The sequence below is a fragment of the Saprolegnia diclina genome (genome assembly GCF_000281045.1).
Source record: "Saprolegnia diclina VS20 unplaced genomic scaffold supercont1.16, whole genome shotgun sequence".
Taxonomy (NCBI): domain Eukaryota; phylum Oomycota; class Saprolegniomycetes; order Saprolegniales; family Saprolegniaceae; genus Saprolegnia; species Saprolegnia diclina.
In genome coordinates, this window is record NW_008246083.1 from 570186 (window position 1) to 591821 (window position 21636).

General features: G+C 57.9%; 8 protein-coding genes across 9 annotated transcripts in view; 5 read left to right on the plus strand and 3 right to left on the minus strand.

Moving 5' to 3' along the window:
• The first annotated feature begins 2370 nt into the window (after positions 1–2370).
• Positions 2371–3112, plus strand: SDRG_06078 (hypothetical protein). Its single transcript, XM_008611839.1, has one exon. The coding sequence runs from the start codon at positions 2424–2426 to the stop codon at positions 3066–3068; it is 645 nt and encodes a 214-aa protein (XP_008610061.1). The 5' UTR covers positions 2371–2423; the 3' UTR covers positions 3069–3112.
• Positions 3113–4339: 1227 nt separating this feature from the next.
• On the plus strand, positions 4340–4834 carry SDRG_06079 (hypothetical protein; the record flags this gene model as incomplete). The annotated part of the gene is made up of 1 exon (XM_008611840.1): positions 4340–4834. One exon carries the CDS (start codon positions 4340–4342, stop codon positions 4832–4834), a length of 495 nt encoding a protein of 164 aa, XP_008610062.1.
• An 853-nt stretch (positions 4835–5687) lies between these two features.
• Positions 5688–6998, minus strand: SDRG_06080 (hypothetical protein). The gene has a single exon (XM_008611841.1). It carries the CDS (start codon positions 6956–6958, stop codon positions 5783–5785), a length of 1176 nt encoding a protein of 391 aa, XP_008610063.1. The 5' UTR covers positions 6959–6998; the 3' UTR covers positions 5688–5782.
• A 1501-nt stretch (positions 6999–8499) lies between these two features.
• Positions 8500–10423, plus strand: SDRG_06081 (hypothetical protein). The gene is made up of 9 exons (XM_008611842.1): positions 8500–8753; positions 8799–9025; positions 9084–9431; positions 9475–9559; positions 9617–9751; positions 9805–9913; positions 9954–10074; positions 10118–10199; positions 10257–10423. The coding sequence occupies exons 1-9, from the start codon at positions 8619–8621 to the stop codon at positions 10392–10394; spliced, it is 1380 nt and encodes a 459-aa protein (XP_008610064.1). The 5' UTR covers positions 8500–8618; the 3' UTR covers positions 10395–10423.
• Positions 10407–15776, minus strand: SDRG_06082 (hypothetical protein; the record flags this gene model as incomplete). The annotated part of the gene is made up of 1 exon (XM_008611843.1): positions 10407–15776. The coding sequence occupies one exon, from the start codon at positions 15774–15776 to the stop codon at positions 10407–10409; it is 5370 nt and encodes a 1789-aa protein (XP_008610065.1).
• Positions 15777–16933: 1157 nt separating this feature from the next.
• On the plus strand, positions 16934–17615 carry SDRG_06083 (histone H3). The gene has a single exon (XM_008611844.1). The coding sequence runs from the start codon at positions 17050–17052 to the stop codon at positions 17458–17460; it is 411 nt and encodes a 136-aa protein (XP_008610066.1). The 5' UTR covers positions 16934–17049; the 3' UTR covers positions 17461–17615.
• Positions 17616–17749: 134 nt separating this feature from the next.
• SDRG_06084 lies at positions 17750–20518 on the plus strand. 2 transcript variants are annotated; one of them, XM_008611846.1, is made up of 13 exons: positions 17750–18047; positions 18097–18285; positions 18333–18480; positions 18528–18618; positions 18665–18776; positions 18823–18905; positions 18949–19110; positions 19154–19271; positions 19318–19502; positions 19554–19658; positions 19714–19941; positions 19985–20308; positions 20351–20518. In XM_008611846.1, exons 1-13 carry the CDS (start codon positions 17975–17977, stop codon positions 20402–20404), a joined length of 1872 nt encoding a protein of 623 aa, XP_008610068.1. In that variant the 5' UTR covers positions 17750–17974; the 3' UTR covers positions 20405–20518. The 2 variants fall into 2 exon arrangements, with proteins under 2 accessions (XP_008610068.1, XP_008610067.1); XM_008611845.1 differs by having other exon boundaries at positions 18097–18618.
• Positions 20519–20895: 377 nt separating this feature from the next.
• Positions 20896–21636, minus strand: part of SDRG_06085 (hypothetical protein) — a gene marked incomplete at both ends in the record, with an annotated part of 1558 nt that continues 817 nt past the window's right edge. Inside the window, one exon of the mRNA XM_008611847.1 lies at positions 20896–21595. Within this exon, the coding sequence (XP_008610069.1) occupies positions 20896–21595 (700 nt within the window). The remainder of the gene's footprint in view (positions 21596–21636) is intronic.

Genomic DNA, 21636 nt, shown 5'->3' on the forward strand with positions numbered 1-21636 from the left:
ATTATGGCATCGTAACCCCTGCACTCCTGTGGTTTCTATTCTAACGACGTCCTCGACGCCCCGGAACAGTAGGGTACACGAGGACTCGAATCTGAAGATCTACCCTGTGAAGAACGCAACTCCACACGTTCGTTCGCCAACTCGAAGACCTCGACTCTTCGTTGGTTTTTGGCCGTTGGATCCCTTCACCGGTAGATCCGAGTGGTTTTCACCAGCCCTCGTGGCGGTTTCCACTCACGAGGATGGTTCTTTTTCCTTTCTTCACTGGAAGGTTTTTACCACTCGACCTCACTATACCAGTCTCCGTAATATCAATATATTCCGGAGCAGGTCGTGAGCAGCCTTCGTGGCCTCACTTCCACTTCCTGCCTCTCGGACACACTCCTCATCGGGTGTGCGGTTCTGGTTCTTCCTCTTCTTCCTCTTTCTCTCTGCCGAGTGCTTCACTAGCCCAGCTGCTAGTTTGTTATACCCGAGGTCACTACCGGGAATGCAGTTGCCGCGACTGTGGCACTCAGCCTCCCGGATTCCCAAGCAAAAATGCCAACGCCAGGACCTCTGGCTTTATATTTGGCTGCGCTTGAACACACATGTACGGTATCCACGCGCAGGTGTTTAGTAGAGCCACGAGCCTACCCACCCACTCTCCAACCAAGATTCGTAAAAGGTTGTGCCGGACGTCAGCATTTTCTGTGGGCTGGACGTCACTGGCTGGACGTGAACTTTTTGCGGGGCCTTGCTCCTACCAGCTGCCTCGTTTGGCAAGGAGGTGAGCGTAGAAGTGTGGGATAAGAACACGCAACCAAAAGAAACTGTTGAGTAGATCAATGAAGCGATATGTGAAGTCGCCAGCGTCGATTGGACGACAACGAGGAAGCCATTGTCGGCGATGCGGTCCCATGACTTCGGTTCAGTATCAGGACTAGTAGAGGTGCCAGGCGGTGCCTGCTATTCGCTTATCCAAGTACCTCGCGACGTAGTTACGCGTATGTCTCTGTTGCGATTAGTGCCGAATGTACTTTCTAAGCGAACACAGAGGCGGAGAGTAGGTTTAGGCTCAAAAATGCGGTTGCATCTACTAATCGCGGGCGCGTAATTACGTGACAGGGCAGTACGTTGATCGGCTGCTGGAGGCCCTTGATATCGCTCAGTGTTTGATTGTACCATGGCCATCCTCGTCTCGGCACACCAGCGTGACGACGCTCTGCACCCGGCGCCGACGTGCACAGAGCCCGTATGTCAACACTGCGCCAAGAAGCCCAAGCTGGGCGATTCTCCGAGCAAAGATGCCTCTACTGCAAGCAAGCCGAGTCCGATACACAGAGCACCAATGCCACCACGCCCGCCAAGTCCCGTACTTCGACCCACGACAGACAGCAGCGTTTCCCTCGAGAGCTTTTGGACCGACGACATTCCGCAAGAGACTATCGAGAACGTCGAAGACGAGATTCGAAGCTGGCGCAACGCCATCTTGCGGGGCGAGACGCCCGACACGTTGGAATCGTGTGAGCGATGGGAGATCATTGATGACGGCGACGGCGGCGACCCAACCTTTCACGATTGCATCGAGTTCCTCTTGGATGCTATGTTGAGCCCGGACAGAGGGCCGCGACCCGTTGCTAGCATATAATGATGTCCGATTTAATTTATCGAGCCTAGTCCTCGTGCCACTTTGAAAATTTGATGCGTGCAACTCGAGTGCCAACCTGGTGTAGACATACCAATTTGATGTTTGGACTCGAGAGCGTTTGCTGTGGTGGAAGAGTGGACCCTAAAAGACTAATTGAATAAGGGTCATGGTTATGGCACACTCGACAAACTCGATATAACGTGCGTGGGAGCTATGCGCGGGGGATGTTGGCACAGCAGCCACTATACAAGCAGAGCTGACCGCATCTGTCTACTTTACAGCAAGAAATTTGCGTCGAATACTATGGTAAACATATTGTGCACATGTGCCACATGTATGCTACGCAACTCTGTCGTGGCACGCCAGCAGAGAGCCTCCGCGGCCTCCACGATTCGAAAATACGTCTCCGGTTTAGTATCCGATTTGCACTCCATAACAGTGCGTGCTAGTGTACTTAGTCGCTTGTCGATCGAGGTTTCCATGCGTCGCACATCGTCAAGGGACGAGGCGTCGTGCACCTCGATACCATTTTTGCATCGGTTGCCTTCGGCCGGGTTCTTGCTCGCAGGGATGTGGCGCCAAACTTCGCGGAATGTCGCTGCGTGCGAAACAACAACCGCATCTAGATACTCTATTGGACCAGAGGAGACTGTACTTCCCGTACGTAGCACCCAAGAACGGCCCGCGAAGCGACCTCGCCCTTCGAATCACAATCACCCCGCAGTCTTCTTTTGCAATTTCAACCGCCAATCAAATGCGTCCTCCAACGTAGATTGATGGTCTCCAAAGTACGATGCTGGTCTGTAGCCCATCATTCCGCATTTGCACCCGCGATGTAGCGTGGCGTCATTACTCAATCTCTGCTCTCCAGACCATCACCATCGTCACCATCATGTCGTCGACTGTATGCTGCTTTAACGGCTGCCTTAACGCACCGCTTGCGCCGTCGGACAAGTGCGTCTTCCATCGCAACCGCGCCCAGTGCCTCGTCGACGGCTGCGTCAACCAAGTCTATGCGCGGCACCTTTGTGTCCGCCACGGCGGCAAAAAGACGTGCGCCTTTTCCGAGTGCACGTCGCATGCGCGTATTGGCAACTACTGCGTGCGCCACAGCAAAGACGCGTCCAAGCAGCTGTGCTCCGAAGATGGCTGCGCCAAGACCGCGCATCGCCGCCAAAAATGCGTGCGCCATGGCGGTGGTCGGCCGTGTCAAGTCGAAGGCTGCACGACGCATGCGCGGACAGGCGGTTTGTGCTGGCGCCACCGCAACCTCGTGCTTCCGACAACCGAGAATGGGTGTCTGCTGGAGGACCACGAGTTTCTCGCTATTTTGGACGAATGGATGACCGCCGAAGAGCACGATGAAATGGACGACCAGGTCCTGCTCAACGATCTCCAAGCACTGCTCATGGATGACTCCAGCTTTTTCCTATCGTAAATCATTATCGCCGTATTTAATCCAAATTTTGTTTGCATTTTTACTGACTATGTAGACAATTGTGTGACGATCCCCTTGCGGTCGTTGCGAATTTGCGTGCTTGTTGCCACACACAGCAAATGACGTACAGTATCAGCAGCGTCCCTGGTCACACGGTAACGTGACTAGTAGTAAAATGATTTTACTGGGCGGCGAATAGAACATACACAGTGAACGCGTTGGATTGATTTTTCGACCGATGCATCCGAGAGGTTTTGCACTAACTTCATTACGTGTCGTTCAGTGCCTCATCCGTAGCCACAAGCGTAGGGCGACGACAGAAGAGTCAGACGAGCCCCCGCGCCGCCGCCTGCGCAGCCATGGACCGGCAAGCGAATGAAGAAGGAGGAGATTGTGTAATTGCATTCGATCGCCCGTGTTTTCGTCTGCCTGTGCTCCAAGACTGCCACAAACCACAAGAAAAATACGACGTCCGACGTAAACACTGCATCCGCACCATTCGAACCGCCACACTGTAGGAAGGGGAGGATCGTGTACACCGTGGGACGCAGTCCCTTGATCCTCAACGACTCGAATGATGTATAGCTCAAAGGCTCTGGACGTTGGATTTTATCGAGTATGCAATAATCAATCTCGCGCACCATGGGCGCTACCAAAATCATTCTACTAGTATGTAGCTCTTCGGTCCTCCCAGAAACGTCACCAGTATGCTCGACGGTACCCCCGACTTCTAAACGGTATCCATGCATCTGTCGACCCTCTTGCACATGGCAGGCGAAAAGAAGATGCGCCAACCGGGATGATCATGGAGCACGGTCGTGGCGTCGTCCTGTCCACACATTCGCGCAACATATATCACATTGGCTTGCGAGAAAGATACCTCGGATACCCGTTCCTGTCAAAACGCATATGCCATATCAAGTGACAGAGGCCATATGGTCTTGCCCACATGGCCTTTCTAGTGCGCCACGGCAGTGCTCGGTTTTCACACGGGCAATTACGCTTGCAGACGACCCCGCGCGGGTGCCGCCTCGCAGGATAGAGACGCCCTTCGTATTGGCACCAGATACGAACGCGACCGACCAACGCTGTGCGGGATGTCCCAGGGACGCGCCGTGTCGCATCATAAGCTTACAAAATTCACTCGCCGTGCTGACACTGCGGCAGAACCCACCTTGACGTGCATACATGTCCACACATTTGAGCGTATCGCAGGTTCCTTCTTCGAGCAACCGACACTTGGTTATTTCCTGTGGCGCGATCCAACGAGAATGGGTGTGTGTGTGTTCAATGGCTGCGCCAAGCCCGCGACCGAGGCCACCGGCAAGTGTGACTTTCATCGGGGCCGCGCCAAGTGCATCATCGACGGCTGCGCCAATCAAGTGTACGCGCGGCAGCTCTGTATTCGACACGGAGGCAAGAAGCTCTGCATTGCGCCCGGCTGCTCCTCGAACGCGCGGTCGGGCGACTATTGCTGCCGCCACGGCGCCGACAACACCAAGCAGATTTGCTCACAAGCCGGGTGCCACCGCGTTGCGCATCTCCGACAAAAGTGTGTCCGACACGGCGGCGGGCGACCGTGCCACGTACATGGCTGCACGACGCACGCCCGGGCCGCGGGCTACTGCTGGCGCCACCGCAAGCGGGCCAACGAAGCGGTGCTGCCTTCGGTCGAGCCGGATGACCTTTGGATGGACGTACTGCAAGAGCTCGCGCGCTCCGACGCTGCCGACGAGAACGCAAGCGATTCGAGTAGCTTATGTTGAGGGTATTGGATCGACTTCACGCTATCCCGTCGTTCCATCCATTGGCGTGCGCGGCAACCACCAACCAGCGCAGTGGTCCGTCACATCGAATGGCGTTCTTTTGGCTGTACGATGGTCAACAGTGCAATGATGCCAGAGACACGAAGAGGGTCTCTAGACAGGTAACACAGTTCGAATGCTCATTTCGCCGTCGTAAGGCTCTGCTTTGTGTGGGCAGCAATGACGCGCGTTGCAGTGGACACTTGACCAAAGTCAAAATTCGCCACCAATTTTTTTAAATATGTTGGGACGCAGTGATTGGCCATGACGCACCAATCATTTGCGAGCTTGGATCCTTGTTGTGGTCCGAAGCACAAACCGTTGTATCGCCCAAGCGGAATCTCTCGTCGGCGCTATCGTTGGTCCATGGAATCTGCGGTACACCACTGCGAAAGCTCGATAAGCGGCGACCACTGTAAAAGCTGTAGTTCCTACTGATACATTGTATTGGTGATTCCAAGGCTGAGTTGGTGCAGCAGGGTACGACAAAAAACCCGACTCGTACATTCATGACATGGCACGATACCAGGCTGCAATGGCGGGTCGAGTGTACTTCTTCAACTGCGCGCCAAAGGGCTGCGCACCAAAGCCTAAGTCGATTCAAAGCAGCGCATTCGTTTTCGTCATTTGGTCGAGGCGAGCCACGTTACAAGGCGCCCATGGAGGCGCATGGTGGTCGCCGCGTATAGCTACAAGTGGTATGTGAGCTACTGCAGTACGAGTCCGATGTCACTCTCGAAATGGCACCAGGTACCTCCAGTGCGGAAATACGAGTCGGTAGCTATCAGCAAGAGCGGGGCAAGCGACTGCAGAAGGGACTCACTGTTTATGCTTGGCGTTCACAGCGAATAAAGATTGTTCGTCTCTATTGAGCAAAATACATGCAAATATACTTGTCGTCAGCTGCGATTAACACGCGTGCTTCTTGGGCACACGGCGAATGCAGTCTGAGTTGAGGTTGTGCAAGAGGTGGTCCGCGAACCGGTCGGCGTTGGCCGCCGAGATATCGGCCGCGTACGTGATACTAGTGCCAGCCTCCTTGTCAATCTTGGTCCAGCCGTCGACCGTCTTGTTGATGGGCGTGTTGGCCACCACCGAGAGCTTCTCGGTCGCAAACGTCACGAGCGTCGGGTCGACCATAATGCCGGCAGCGAGCGGGTCCCAAAAGTGGAACGTCTCAAAGAAGCGCGGGCCAAAGCAAATCGACTCGGTGACGTTCATGAGCTTGGCGACAAACTGCGCGTCCGCGGCGGTCGCGTTGTTGAGGGCATGGAGGTACGCGCGCTCGATCGGGTACTTGTCCGTGACGTCGAGACCCACGAGCTTCATGACCTTGGCGGCCGACGACGCAAAGACGTCGCGCGCGGCCTGCGGATCCAAGTAGATGTTGAACTCGGCGACCTTGTTCTCTTCGACGCTCCAGAGGTTGCCGTGCGTGTTGACGGCGCCGCCCATAACAACGAGGTTGGAGATCTTCTCGAACGTCGCTTGGTCCTTCAGCCGGAGGTGGTTAAGCGTCGTGAACGTGCCCGTCGAGAGCACTTGGGTCGTGCCAGCGTTGAGGTGCTTCTGCAGCACCTTCCAGCCGTCCTCGAGCGTGTGGGGTTGGTTCAAGTACAAGTCGCGCGGCGAAAAGAGAAACTGGTCGCGCAGATGCAAGACCGAGTCGACGTCGTTCCGGCCGCAGTCGATCGCCGGCGGCACCGAGTCCTGGTAGACGTCGCCGTGCGTAGCCTCGTTGACCATGTTGTAGGTCGCACCCGCGCCGACTTCGACACGGCCGGTAAGACCCGCAAACTCGATCGTGCGCATGACGCTCTCAATGCCTTCGTCCAAGTGCGCCCAGCCGTCACCGTCGACGATGACGGCCGTGACGTTGACCGTCGGCTCCTTGAAGAGGTACAACAGCGCCACAATGTCGTCCATGTCGGCATCGATGATCGCGATCGTCGGCGTCGCGCCTGGCTGGGTGCACGTGTTGATCGTCTCGACGTCCTCGTTCAAGATGTTGGTCGGCTGGTCAAACTTGCTGCTAGCAGCAACAAAGCCGGCGGCGAATGCGGCGACGGTAGCGAATAGCTTCATTGTGGAAGACGAGGCAAAAGGAAAAGTGAGTGAACCGATCGTGCGTCTGCTCTAATGAAGCAACGAGGTCCACGAACGTGTTTGCGAATGTCCTCGATTGCTCTTTTCGAGATGTCCCAGGTGGCGACCCGCGGAAATCGAGTGGGACAAGCCTCGTGGCGGCGCTCGAACTATTGCACTGGATGGTAGTACCGTTTCGACTCGTATTCATTATTGACCCACGAGCTTTTGAGCACCGTGTGTTGTGTCGACCGCCTGACAACCGTGCAGAAGGACAACCTGGTGCTCGAACGGTGGCCAACGGCCGGTATGGTCAACAGATGTTGCGGATCTCGGCCCTCTCTGACTCGACACGACATGAAAGCGACGGTGGCGCTGCCACGTGCGCTAGTCTACAAGTGCAAGCGACTGCAAGTTGCAGATAGTTTCGAAATAGATCGTGTCACGTGCCCGCCCCTTCCAGTGCTCGAGTGTAGTATTATACTCCTGCGAGACAAAACCAAACAAAAATGGAGGTCAACACGAGCTGGACGGTCGCTGTCCAAGATCGACACAGGATTTCTGCGCACCCACTGTTACGGTGCCACGGGGTGTCGCGCAGTTCGAACGCTCACCGTCCATTCCCAGCGCCCTTGGATAACCTTGAACTAGCGTCCTGAGATTTGGAATTCCCACCGACGTGTTACGGGTGCGGTGAAATCGTGTGAGATCCAGCCGCTAAAATTCATGGACAATCCCTGTCTTGATCCATAGATGAGCTTCAAATAGCAGTCACGCGGCACATGAACACGATGCCGCGTCGTGCTGCAGCTTGGATAGCATAATATCCGAGTGTCCAAGGACGGTGCAGACACATTGCTCATACCAGAGCATATAAGTTGCTCGTTTTTCCGAGAACCATCATCAGAATGTCGCCGTCAAAACCATTACGAGGAGCGATGTGCATCAACTAGAGGCTGCTCGTATCCACATAAACAATGTTGGCGGACGGACACTTGGCAGAGGGCTAGAGCAGTGCACCAGTACACGGTACGAAATTTGAGACCCGTTCGGCTTCAACGTTCACCTTGATTGCACCGATGCCGTTGCAAGGACATGCGCCAAGCCCACGATACGAGGTGCGCACATGGGCGTTGCACAAACAAGGCGTACGCAATGTCCGTGCGTACCCCACTCGTTTCAAGCGTCAAGCGCGAACCTAGCAACGCAAGAGGCCGTCGGAAGGATATAGAGCGCTCTGCACTTGATTTCTCTGCTCGCTGCTCTGCGAGAAACATACTTAATACAGAGAAAATTGTACGTTAAATAGGCATCCTCGTATTTCCAGCGCAAAGGCGACCTTGATTCGTCGCATCAACCAAGCATCTACGTGAACACTGGCGTTTGAGACCCAGCAAACGACCAACGCGCTGTATCATTGGCCACCTTTTTCGCCAATCACATACCATTAAGAAAACATTTTATTAATTAATGCTTCTTAAATATCCGACGAGACCATCAGCGCGCCGTCCGACATAGATCAAGCACATCGCTGGTGCCATCAGCAAGGCGCTAGAATTGCTTGCTATCGACTTGGCTGCAACCGGAAGGGAACGCCTTCGCGACCGCGTCCAAAGTACGAGTACGTACGTGGCAGCATCGGCCGAGTATCCGGATAATCATGCCCGTCGACATTTTCGAGAACCTCATGCGCCAGGCCATCATCGGTCGCGCATGGCGCCCGCTCGTCGTCGCCGGCCCGCTCGCGTCGCTGGCCGTCGCGCACTGCGCAAGCAGCCGCAACGACCTCTCGGACGTACGCCACGCTCATACAACCCAACGCTAATGTCCGCTGCTTTAGACTCTGCCAGCAAGCGCGATCCCAACCTTTCTCAAGCACGAGCTCGACGCTGTCCGCGCCGATATGGGCACGAACGCGCCAAAAGTCGCAATCAGCACGCTTCAGCACACGCACAAGCTAGCGTTCGCCGTGCCGCACGACGCCAGGGACAAGGTGCTGCATGCGTTCGTGACGCAGGTCCATGCCAACGACACGTCGGCCGCTCTCGAAGTCGTGCCCTCGTCCTCGTACGTCCTTATCTATGTGCTTTTCTCACATCGCCATGTTGTCTATGGCTGCATGTAGCGCGCCGCCGTCGCTTGACTATGTTTTTACCGACGGCTCGGGCTCGGTGCAGGTCCGCAACGACCACTTTGTCCTCTTCAAGGACGAGCCAATGACCAAAGGCGACCTCGTCGCGTTCGCAGCAGCGTACCGCGCATCGAGCGGAGCGCCTTGCACTTGTGTCTCTCGAGCAAAGGCGCTCGAGGACGTGGCCAAGCTCGGGCTCGTCGTCTACGATGGCGACGGCGTCTTGACGTGGGATTCACTCGCGGGCTACGACGCGGTCAAGGCCGAGATCCAAGATACCGTCGTCCTTGCGCTGCAAAACCCAGCGCTGTACGATGCGATCGCCGAGCGCACGCGCTGTCGGTACGAAGCATCGGTGACACACCCGACGCGACGCGGTCTGTAGGTACGAAAGCAATCGACCCCGCGCCATCTTGCTCGAAGGCCCGCCCGGCACGGGCAAGACGCTGAGTGCGCGCATCGTGGCGTCGGTACGTCTTCCTTTGTGGACAAGTTGTCTTGATAATGTTTGATATCTTGATACGTAGCAAGCCGGCATTCCGCTCATTCACATTCCGATTGAGAGCCTCGTCTCCAAGTGGTACGGCGAAAGCGAGAAGAAGATGGCGGCCATCTTTGACGCGGTCGACCAGCTCGACGGCGCGCTTATCTTTATCGACGAGGTGACGACGCGGTGTCGACGCACTCGATGACAAATGACGCACAATGTACCTAGATCGACGCACTCGCGACCGAGCGGGGGTCGGGCAACATGCATGAAGCGACGCGCCGCATGCTCTCGGTGCTCCTCCAAAAGCTCGAAGGGTTCCAGTCGGCGAAAAAAGGTACAATATTGTCAAAGACATGCCCGCCAAATGCGACTAGTCACGTTGATTGCGGCCACGAACCGCAAGCAAGACCTCGACGCCGCGTTGCTCAGTCGCTTCAACCTGTGCATCCGGTACGACCTTCCCGACGACGCCACCCGCGCCGCCGTCTTCCAGCGGTATCCCTTACATGTCGCGAACATCTATTCCACACGACTGTAGATATGCCAAGCAGTTGTCGCCGACCGACCTCAACACTTTGGCGCACCGCACCAACGGCAAGTCGTGTCGTGACATCAAAGAGGTATGGATACTGCCTCGCAATCCATTATTGCCTTTTGGTATAATACCATATTGCTAGATTTGCGAATACACTGAACGCAAGTGGGCGTCGACCGTGCTTCGAAAGAAGCAGTTGGCGACGTCGACGCCGAACGTCGACGCCTATATCGCTGCGATCGACGCGACAACACCCGCCAGTGCATTTGTGGACATTTAATGTCCAATTTAGTCAGTACTGTGCCCCGAGTCGAATCGCATACCGCGCCGCCGCATGCATCGGGTGATGTTCGGGCATGGCAGAGTGTGGTGCGACCGCAGCTATGCGCCAGAGCTTGATGTCGAGCACGTACTGGACGCCTCGCCACGGGAGCACCAGGTTGCCGTTCAGCACCGCCGAAGCCGGGTCAACGTAGTAGACGCCGTCGACGGTCCACTTGGCGCGGCAGAAAAAATAGTGGGCGCCAGCGTACATGAAGAAGGCGTCGCGCGTGCTCGGCACGCCGGTCAGCGACGTCTTGTGCATATACAAGTAGGCGCGGACGACCATGTAACTGAGCACTTGGGTCGAGAGCACGAGTACGACAAGACTCACGAGTCGACGCAACTCGCCGATCCGAATGACGGCGCTGTTGCAAACGACTTGGGCGTCGACTTGAGCGAGGTAGCACTGCAGGCCCAGCGACAGCGTATGCTGAACAGGGTCCAGACTCGTGAGTAGCGTCGCGCTGCAGTAGACGATCGCACGGTGCAGCGGTGTATATTTGGGGGTCATGGCTTGCGTCCAGACCATGCCAACGTCGTTGACGATGAGCGCGAGCCAGAGCACCTCGCTGGACGCAACGAGGACTGCGTACCACGGACGCTCGTACTCGGTGCTTGTGAAGGCAACGACGGCGCCATTTTGCACCAACGTCAGCGTCGCGGTCGAGAGCAGGCAGAGCGCCGAGACGCTTCGTACAAACAGCATCGGACGGCCGAGCCACACGATCGCGCCGACGCTCTGCAGCGAGAGGAGGTTGAGGCCCTCGACGTGCCCACGCGCGTATACCAGGTAGAGCAGCACGAGCAGCGCCATCGCAAGCATGCCACTGGTTACGTACACGACGCACGCGCGCGCGTAGTTGGAGATCGTCGTGGGCAACATACTGGCGTCGACCGCGCGCGTGCCGTACACTGTGTTTTCCGTCAAAAGCGTGAGGTTAAAGTTGTTGTCGCCCACAAACGCAACGACATCCCGCAGCCCGAGGACCCAGTCGTAGGCGTACATCCAGTTGAAGAATGGCAGCACGTTGGGCTCGAAAATGGGCGCGGTGGCGACGGTGACAGGACCCTTGCTGAGCTTTAAAAGCTGAGCGATGGAGACGTGAGAGAGCGCGAGCTCGGCGACCACCGGCGACACGTCGAGGATGGCGTCGCTGGCGTTGCGCAGGTACGTCTTCGTAAACGCGATCGCGTCGGCCATGTACGAGAGGCAGTCGATTTGGCCGGTGGTGACGACGTCGCAGAGTCGTGGAACATCCGAATCCAGCGCGCGCGAGAAGAGCGCGGCCAGAACCAGGTACTCTGGCGCCTTGCTGACCGTGCTCGCATAGTTGATGGTCGAGCAGCTCGTTCGCGCAGTGAGTGCGACGCATCCGTTCCATATTGGGTTGGGGCTAATGTTCGGGCAGAGGATCGACCCGCCTACCGTCGAGAGGTTTTGCGTGTGCCGCCAAGGGTGCGGCACAATGATGACGCTGCCCGTGGCCGCCATGGCCAAGTAGGCCGCCTGGGACGCCGGTGTCGATGCAAATACCGTGCGGAGGAGCCGGAGGCTATCGTGGAAGAGGGACTGGAGCGATCGCGGGGGCGGCACATAGAACATGTCGATCGACCCAAATGGCCCGAGGGTGTGCGTCACCGCCGATAACCCGGCGTCCAGCGGCGACAAAAGCGTCCCGTTGCTCGTGAGGAGAGACGGCATCGAGACGTTGCGAAAGGCATAGTTGGCACTCAACCGCAGCAAACTGCACCCGGCAACGCCGCTGTCGTTGCGCGCAACCGCACGCAAATCGTTGCCGAGCGCCCAGTACATCTTGTGCGACGTCGCAATGTCCCACGCAAACGAGAGATTTGTCGCCGCGATCGGAAAGGAAAATTGCATCCCAAGCGCGTTCTCCACCGCGTAGCTGTTGGAGACGCCAATCGCCTTGAAGGTTTGCCACTGCGTCGTGTAGTGCTGCAGCCCATGGGCCGTCCAGAACGCGACTTCGGCGTCCAGCGACAAGAGAGGGGCTTCGAGCGACAGGAGCCACGCCTGGCCGCGACGGGACGTGCGCAACTCGGCGGCAACGGCGATCTCGAACGCCGCGCCCCAGCAGTCGCGCCACCTCGTATGGAGGTTGCGCAGCGCCGGCTCGAGGTATACGGCGCCGTTGGTCGTCATGTGGGCCACGCAGCGCGCTTGCCGGGTCGCCGAGTTGGCCATTTCCCAACTGCGGTTCAAGTCGAGAAAACAATATTGCGTAAAGATCCACGGGAAATCACAGGCGCTGGTCGGAGGCGCGCGGCGAAAGCCCGTAATGGCCGCCGAGATGGACCGCAGCGCCGTGTACTGCAGCGTCGCGCCAAGCGAGGCCGGCACCGAGAGCGTTGCCGGTCCTGTACTTGACTCCCGGGGGCTCTGGATCGCGCCGATCGAAGGCAGCGTGAGCGACGTGTCACTACTCGTCGTCGGCGACAGCTGGATTTCCTTCGTGATCCAGTTTGCCAGAAACACATGGGTCGACGTCATGTTGAACGTGCCCCAACACATGTCATTGGCCAGGCTCACGCGGGTTAGGTCCAAGTACAATAAACCGCTGACCATGGACGCGCCAATGTAGACGACACCCGCGACTGCAAACAGCTGGTTCCACTGGTGGGGCCACTGCCACCAGTGCCGCTGGCTCAACGGCATTGTCGTCACCTGCGGCAAGACGGCCGACATCGACGCGACCGACGTGTCGACGCGTGTGCAGCTCCATAGCCGGAGGTGAAACATCTCTGAAACATGCTCTTGGCATGTGGTGCAACGCAAGACGCCGCAGAGAACGCATGCGACGACATCGTACTCGTGCACGATATTGGTGTCCAAGCACGACGCAGCGAGCGCCGAGACGACGAGGTTCCTTGGCCCTGGAAAGACCGCGTCGTAGGCGTCCAAGGCCCTTGCAACAACCGCACCGAGAACCGCACCGCCCATGCAAATCGCACCCAGCGCCAAGAACCGGCGTTTGTCGCCGATCGCGAGGGTGCCGCTGGTGCACGATAGCATGAGGTCCATCCCAGTCGTCGTGCACGAGGGCTGGAGGCTCAGTGTCGGCAATATGGGTGCGGTGACTTCATACACAACCAGCGTCAGCCACACAAAGAAGGTCACCGCACTCCGTAGCGCCAAGGTACCGGGGGCGCGGCCGCTGCTCGAGACGCAGAGCACGTCGGTCCCGACATATGTGATCCACGTCGCTTCGCCGGCAAGCACACACAATTGCAGCAGCGGGCGCGGCTGCCACTGCAAAAACGTATATTCGTCCACGAGTTGCAGCGGGTACGGCGCCGTCGACAAGAGCAAGAGCGCGGTGCCGCCGCGAAGGAGCGTGAGCGGGCGACCGACCCACGTCGCTGCCGTGAGTCGGTTGAAAAACAAGAGGTTCTGTCCTTCGATACGCCACCGGGCGCTACGTGCTGCAAACCCGACGCAGAGAAGTGCAACAAAGAGCGCAATGCAGGAGGCGTAGACAGCGAGGTACCATACAATGCGGTTGCCCATGTGAATGCGGCCGAGGTCACTGGCGGCCGCGGCTGGCACCGAAAGGCGCGGGCTCTCGCTCGAGAGGACCACATGCGTCGCAGCGTCGCCGTCAACGGCCACGACCTCGCGAACGCCAAGGACCCAGTCAAAGAGCAGCAGCCAGCTTGAAAACTGCCAGGCGAACGGCGCAGAAGACGATGCGTTCAGTGGCGCAAAAAGAAGATGCCAATTCTCGTTGGCGTCGGTCGCAAACTGGAGAAACCCAACCGTCAAGGCCATCACATCGCGAATCGTCGACACAACGGCGTCATGCATCATTGGAGGTACTGCAGGGACCGCCATTGCCGCTGCGTCGAGAAGAGTCGTGCACGCGGCGTTGCCAGCGCAGAACGAAGCGTCGGGCAGAGATCCATTCAAGATCAGCAACGTGTACAAAAGAGGAACTGGCGCCAATGTCATGGTCAGCAACGAAGCGTTGCCATCACAATTGTCTTCAAAGCTCAGCGAGGCCTGCGGGGAAGCCGACGGGCTGTTGTAGAGGCAGAGGGGGTTGCCGCCATAGTACGTGTACGAGGCGTCCCAGGACGGGACCTGCAGCGCTACAGATATTGTCGCGAGGTTCTCATAGCCAGCCGACGTGCTGAGATGCGCTGACAAAGCGAATGTGAGCTTCGTATGCAGCATGACAAGCGAAGTCGGCACCGGCAACAGCCACGGGTCTATCGAGAGGAACGGCCCAATGCCATGGTGCGCAAGGCCCGTCTGATTGATGTACGACGAGCCGTTGTTTTGAACTCCGAGAAAGTCTTCAAAGGCGAGCACGCGCCGATAGTCGTTGATCGCACCGCGTACGAGACTCATATTGAGCGCTTGGACCGTCGACCAGTCGTTGGCGGGCAGCCAGTACCAGATGACGCTGGTCCACGGACCGTGGGACGATGCAGACGTCTTGAGACTAATGGCCTCAGTCATGCCAAGCGCATTGACGATCGCGAGGCTCTCAAGGACACCGGTTCCGTACTGGTTGTGCCATAGCTGCCGGTACTCGCGCAGGCCGTGTGTGCGCCATTGGGCAATTTCATCTGCAACACTGCCATGACGCAGCGTCGTCATATGCGTGAGCCAGTCACTGCCGGCGGGCGTAGCGAGCAGCGCCGTTTGGATGGCCACGGTGAACTCGTTGCCGACGCCCCCATACGCAGCAAGAAAGGCCGTGACATTGACGTTTCGAAGCACGGATTCGTAGTACACGGCGCCGTTCGGAGCGTAGTTGTTGGCACAACGGGCTTGACGCGCGGTGGTGTGCGCGACCTCCCACGTCTTGTTCCAGTCCACCCAGCATTGCTGCGCACGTACGCCTTTGGCGTTGGTGATGTGCATCGTGCGCAACATCGGGATGACCTCCTCGAGCGATATGAGCTCGGTGAGGGCGATGCGCCGTGCGTACGTGGCGTAGTAGGTCGTCTCAGGTGGTGTCAACGACCCATAGTATGTCATCGGTATCGCAAACCTCGAGAGCGGACTCGAGACCGGCGCTGCAACGGAGGCTGTCGCCAACGCCGCGTTCGCTGCGTCAATGAGATACGCCTGGTACCCCGATTGGTTAAGCCCAGGCCAGAAGAGCACGTTGGTCAGCGACGGCGCGAGCAGCTGGAGGTAGTAGGCAGCAACAAGAAGCGAGAACAAGACGTAGGCAAAGCCAGCAACAACGTGGTAGTGGCGCGGCGTCGAGCGTGGTGCGTGGAGGTACTGAAGCGAGAGGTGTGGCCCCGCAAGAGACGTCGCAAAGGGCTTGACCGCGTTCCTTCCACGCCGCCAAGGCGCCATCCGACGATGCGTTTTGCTGGCTGTGCCAACCTGCGGCGTGTCTACAGTAACTGACAAAGAGGCGCCTCGATGCAAGGCAGCTCAACCAACGCTTCAGGCTATCGAGAATTGGTCGCTTGTACTGCAGACGAGCGCGCCTTTGCTACGCCTTCAAGGCTCCTTGCTACGCTAACAAAGAGCTCCAATCCCAAGGCGTCGAGGGCTCGTTCGCACGAGCTATCTTTGGCTGAAATCGTGCAAGGAAGGATGCAACGCACTGCTTCCGCAACGGCGCCTCGACGGCGTGCGTTGGAGTCAAGAGGACTTTGGCGGTAGCCTATTATCTGGCGATGAGTTTGTTGATACGCACCTTCGGGGATCTTTCACAACTGTTTTATAAATCAATGTAGCATATGCAGCGAACCATGAGAAAGCTCCTGCTCGTCCGCTTGTACGTGCTTGTCCGCGCTGTTGCTCCCACCACTTTGCCACGCCAGCGATCCTTGCCGATATACACTTTTAAACCGAAATAGTGTTGCGCAGTAATGCCGCATCAAGTGATATAGTGTCCGACCTACACCATATAGATCAACCTATTTAGTGTTAAATTCAAATAGTGTTAAATGACGCATTTTTACAATGCTGCGCTGTGCTGGCTGCCTGCACGGCTTCTACCCCAACTTCAAGCCGCCCTGTCCAGTGTTTACCTATCGGTGGCGCCGTGGAGTGTTCTCTGGGAAAGGGCCCGCTGGCCTATCAGAAGCGGTCTCGCGGCGACCACGTGGCTGCAAATGGCTGGTCCACATCCTTTTTTCGAAGCCGAACCAGCTCGCACAGTCGTTTTTCTCCCTCCTTCTTTGCCGCTCGGCGTTGCAATTTAAAAAAATACACGCCCCCGCCGACGATCTCTGTTTATTTGGCTCGGGTTTCGAAACGGTGCGGCCAAATTTAATTGTGTGGCGCACGCCACGCATATACTTGCGCTTTGTATGCCGCCTCGTAATTCTTTGGCTTGTCCCAACTTTTTTTCGGTCGCGTTACACATGCACTTGGTATTTGTATGTATAGATTGCAGGACGCATAAAATTAATCGAGTGTCGCAATAAAATACTACTGGGGAGGTGCACTTGGCCTGTTTGAAATTTCAAACCGGCGTCCCCGGCTGCCATTTATTGCGCCTCTGATTGGCGGAAATATCCTGAAAAGATCGAGCGGACGCGGCGTGATTGGTGGAAATACCTTCCAGCATACTGCGGATTCATTTTTCGATTTTCACCGACAACAGCAAGCGACCATGGCCCGTACGAAGCAGACTGCGCGCAAGTCCACGGGCGGCAAGGCGCCCCGCAAGCAGCTCGCCACGAAGGCTGCCCGCAAGTCCATGCCCGCCACCGGCGGCGTGAAGAAGCCCCACCGCTACCGCCCGGGTACGGTCGCTCTCCGCGAGATCCGCCGGTACCAGAAGTCGACGGACCTCCTGATCCGCAAGCTGCCGTTCCAGCGCCTCGTCCGTGAGATCGCCCAGGACTACAAGACGGATCTGCGCTTCCAGACGACGGCTATCCTGGCGCTGCAGGAAGCCGCCGAGGCCTACCTTGTCTCGCTCTTTGAAGACACCAACCTGTGCGCGATCCACGCGAAGCGCGTGACCATCATGCCCAAGGACATCCACTTGGCCCGCCGTATCCGCGGCGAACGCACGTAAACGGCGCGTATATGTGTCTCTTTTTACCCCGAACGCGATGTGCACCGCCTGTCCCGTCTTCCTAGTACGAGCAGCGCTGCCAGCGACGGCAGTGCGAAGCGAACGGGTTTATATATTTTAAAGCAACGAGACTAAGAATCGTCTTGACAAACCCGCGACCTGGCCCTGCTTGAACCACCAGCCCCGTCAACTTTGTGTAGTGTACATGGCGAGGAGGACTTGCACGTTCGCAGGCTGGCATGTAGCACCGTGCTGCATCGCTATTGTCTTAAACCAAGTCGCGCCCAGTGGCGCCAGCCCACAACAAGACTCTTGCCCGCGAGCGCGGTCGAGCGAGCGCAAGGTGCATGGCTGTGCTGCTTGGCGAAGGCGGGCGAAGTTCAGCAGTACGAGAGCCAGGCCAGCTGGGCCGTCCCACCGCCATGAGAGGGACAAGACACTGCCACGCTTGAAGTTGCTCGAGGTCGGATCGTTGGTTTCACACGGTTTCGAGGCCGTGGCAATACTCCATCCTATGCTCGCGAAGCGGCTGTCGCTCAACGTCCTCTCGCCCAAGGCGCTGAGCCCGAGCGCCACGTCGCCCCGAGGTGCACGCGTCTGCGAGCCTACGAAGCGACATGGCGCCACTGCGCGTAGGCAAAGACCGCCTGCGCCTGACTAAGACGCCTGCGCCACCGAGCGACGAGAACCAGCGCAGCCCACCATTGACGCCGGTCGTCACGACGCCCGACGACGTCATCCACGAGGTCCAAGCGACGCTCACGAGCCTGCTTGAGCGCATGGACGGTATTAAGCCGGCCAAGTTGCGCTCCATCAAGCTCGGCGGTGCGCAGCGTCTTTGCAAGGTGCAGGACAGAGGCGGTGCAGCGTAGGCGAGCTCCGGGGGCTCCTAGGCAAGGCCGACGACGAGTTTGGCGCGCACGAACGTACGTTCCGCAAGCACGCGCACAACGATGGTCTGCAGATCCAGCTGCAGAACTTTGTCGCGAGCCTCCACGGCCTCTCGCCCGTCCTCGACTCGTATCGTTTGCGATACTTCAATTCTGTCTCGACTACAAAGCGACTAGAATCCAAAAGACGAGTTTTCTTGTCAACGCGTTTGTCAAGCGCAACGTCGAATTTGCCTTTCAAGAAATCTCGTCCTACTACGCGTCGATGGTACACTGTCATTTCGACTAGGACCGACTAATACGCTCCATGTTAGTTTACCGAGCTGTCGCTGGCTGTGGCCCATGCTTCGGGCTCGGCGGCCGAGGCAGCGGTCCTTGCCACCTTGCGCGCCGAGCCGCAGACGCCGGACGACGAGCCTTCACCGGGTGCGACAGAGACCTCGAGCTGCGTCGTCGTCACACCTGTTGCCAGAGGTGCAGTATCAAATGGGCCAGCAGCTCTTCTTGGGTCATGGCCGCGCCGCCAACCAGCACCAAGCCTTTGTTCACTACAAGGTCTTGGCCTCGGTCGTGCAGCGACGGCTCATGCGCTTCGTAGCTCGCCGCGGTCCAAGGACACATGGAGGCCATGGTGTGCCTGGCTCAAATGTACCGGGACGGCCGCGTCGTCGAGAGCGACCACGAAGCCGCGATGCAGTGGTGCACGCGCGCCGCCAGCCTCGGGTCCATCGAGGCCACGTTTGCGCTGGGGGACCTCCTCGTACGCTCGCACGCTTGCTACCAGTAAGCAGCGATGACCGTAGGTACAAAAGGCGCGTCTTCTCACCCACGTCGCGCGACGCCAAGAAACGTATGCTCTGGCGATGGTGCGACTGACGCAAGCCGCCGACCAAGGCCACCGGGAGGCCCAGTACGCTGTCGGTAACGCCTGGCACGTCACATGGAGCTCGCTTCACTAGTGATGTAGCACATTTGTACGAGATCGGTGCGGTCGGCGCCGTTCAATGGCAGCTGGCTAAGGAGGCGTACGTCAAAGCGAGTGACCAAGGCCACAGTAAGGCGCAGGAAGCCTTGGGGCGGCTTCACTATCACGGCCACGGCGTCGAGATGGACAAGACCCGAGCTGCCCACTACTTGCAGATGGCGACGCAGGTGCTTTGACGCTCAACAACACATTGACGACAGCCGCAATATATGTCCTAGAGCGACCCGAGCTTGCCGGATGCGTGGTATTTACTGGGCGTCATCTATGCCAATGGCGACGAAGTGCCCGTGGACAAGCCCCGTGCCAAGCGATGTTTTGTTAAAGTAGATACTGTCTCCTCTTCACGACAGCGTAAAGAGAGGGATTTGGATGACGTAGGCCGCCATGCTTGAGCACATGGACGCCCCAACCGAGCTTGCCGCGATGCTGCTCACGAGCGAGAGGGCACCCGTGGCCGATGACGTGGCGACCGAGGCGCTCAAGTGGCTCGTCTTTGTCGAGCCACCGACCGCCCGCGCCCAGTACCTTCTCGGCACACTCTTCGAACACGACGCCTTCCTCAATATACCCACGGCTCTGCGCTATTACACGGCGGCGGCCCGAGCGGTAGGTTGAGGAGCTAACTTGTACATTCTTTCGTTGGGATTAGGGTCATGGCGTGGCGGCGCAGCGTGCGGCGCAGCTCTACTACAGCGGCCACAAGGGCGGCGAGTTGCGCAGTGAGAAGCGATTGGCATTTGAAATGTATTTTATCGCAGCGCGCACGAGTCACGATGCCGAGTCGATAAACGCGCTGGGTCTCATGTACGAAGACGGCGAAGGCGTCGGAGTGGACATGGCGATGGCGGCCGACTGCTTTCGCCAAGCCGCCGACCGGCAGAGCGCCCACGGCCACTTCAACTATGCGTGTCTTCTCCGCGCCGGCCGCGGTGTCGAAAAGGATATGGACGCTGCCAAGCACCACTTTGAACAGGTCCGAACACGTTGTGTATCAAGTTGATACAAAGAGGGGTAGGCGCTCGCGCTCGGCTACGCCCAGGCGCGGCAGTTCCTCTCGACAACGAAATAGCAAGCTAAGATACAAAGGTGGTCGATGCTGCTGTACGCAGGCGGGGTGGTTCGAAGCTAGGACAACGACAAATCGCAAACTCAAACTCAATGTATCGCTTTCAGTGGTCCGGGCTCATGTCATTATATGTTTTTAGTCGTTGATCGATATCCGATATGCAGCAAAATAATCCGTTGCGCCACTGGCTCTGAAATTGTCTGGGTGTTGCCGAGCCAGCACTCGATTGGCTTGATCATCCTACTACAGTACCAAGTAGTACGGCGCAAGAGAGGACTCGCCAGGCCAAATGCACCTTGCCGACGTGAGCGCTTTGCGTTGGAAGAGCGCGCACCCGTCGCCGCTTGGCGCTGCCCGTGCTCGTTATCCGGATGAAAGTGAGCTGGCAAGCTGACCTGCGCGCATTATCCGGACAAATCATTGCGTCCTGCGAAGATGCAACGAAGGCGCTATGTTTCGTTTGTTAGCTGGTGACCATCTCGCGTCGGCGTACTTCAGCGGCGTGCTTCTCCCATCGCCTGAATCGCTGCGAGAACGATGTCCCACTTGCGCTTCCACACGAGCTTGCGTAAGTGGCGCTGGACCGCGCGCATGGCTTGGCGCACCGGTCTCTGTTGGCACATTGCGCGAATAATATCTTCGCGACGGCGCTTGAAGTACAATGTAAACGCGCGGCCGTCAATCTCTGGCGGCGCCCGCGGATCCACAAACTCGACAAGCAACGTGTCATCGGTCTCGAGGGACACGACCGTGTGGCCGTGGTCGACGATCGCATCTTGGTCCGTGGCGGCGCCATGTAGCAGCGTCGAAAAGTACGTACGGAGTGGTGCGTTGGTCGGCGGCTCCCACTGCGGCATGTAACAGACGCCTAGCACGAGCGAGACGAGGCGAAGTTGACTCGTTGGATCAAACACAAAGGAGATGCGACTCGCGCTGTCGTAGGTCGCTGTCGGAGGCAAGCACGGAAAGAGCTCCGCGACGTTCTCGAGGCGGCAGCAGACGCAGCGAGCCATGTAGTTGGGCAATTCAACGGCAGTGATCGGCATGTTTGGTGTCCACAAGTCGGACTTGAGCGCGGCGAGCGCGTCGAAACTCATACCGAGATGAATGCCGTTGCCGCCGAGCCACGGAGCGAGCCGATCGGGCAACGCGACCCGAGCAGCAGCAGCCAAGTGCGACCGATAGTAGGCTTCGCTAGCCGGGAGTTGCCGCAGGGCAATGGACCACCGAATACG

Bases quoted from the DNA above. Each gene is read 5' to 3' on its own strand.
- SDRG_06078 (XM_008611839.1), top strand. From the start codon at position 2,424: ATGCTGGTCTGTAGCCCATCATTCCGCATTTGCACCCGCGATGTAGCG.
- SDRG_06081 (XM_008611842.1), top strand. From the start codon at position 8,619: ATGCCCGTCGACATTTTCGAGAACCTCATGCGCCAGGCCATCATCGGT. The intron at 9,432-9,474 runs GTACGAAGCATC...CGCGGTCTGTAG, and splicing joins GCCGAGCGCACGCGCTGTCG to GTACGAAAGCAATCGACCCC. The intron at 10,200-10,256 runs GTATGGATACTG...CCATATTGCTAG, and splicing joins CGTGTCGTGACATCAAAGAG to ATTTGCGAATACACTGAACG.
- SDRG_06083 (XM_008611844.1), top strand. From the start codon at position 17,050: ATGGCCCGTACGAAGCAGACTGCGCGCAAGTCCACGGGCGGCAAGGCG.
- SDRG_06080 (XM_008611841.1), bottom strand. From the start codon at position 6,958: ATGAAGCTATTCGCTACCGTCGCCGCATTCGCCGCCGGCTTTGTTGCT.
- SDRG_06084 (XM_008611846.1), top strand. From the start codon at position 17,975: ATGCTCGCGAAGCGGCTGTCGCTCAACGTCCTCTCGCCCAAGGCGCTG. The intron at 19,111-19,153 runs GTACGCTCGCAC...CGATGACCGTAG, and splicing joins TTGCGCTGGGGGACCTCCTC to GTACAAAAGGCGCGTCTTCT. The intron at 20,309-20,350 runs GTCCGAACACGT...AAAGAGGGGTAG, and splicing joins CCAAGCACCACTTTGAACAG to GCGCTCGCGCTCGGCTACGC.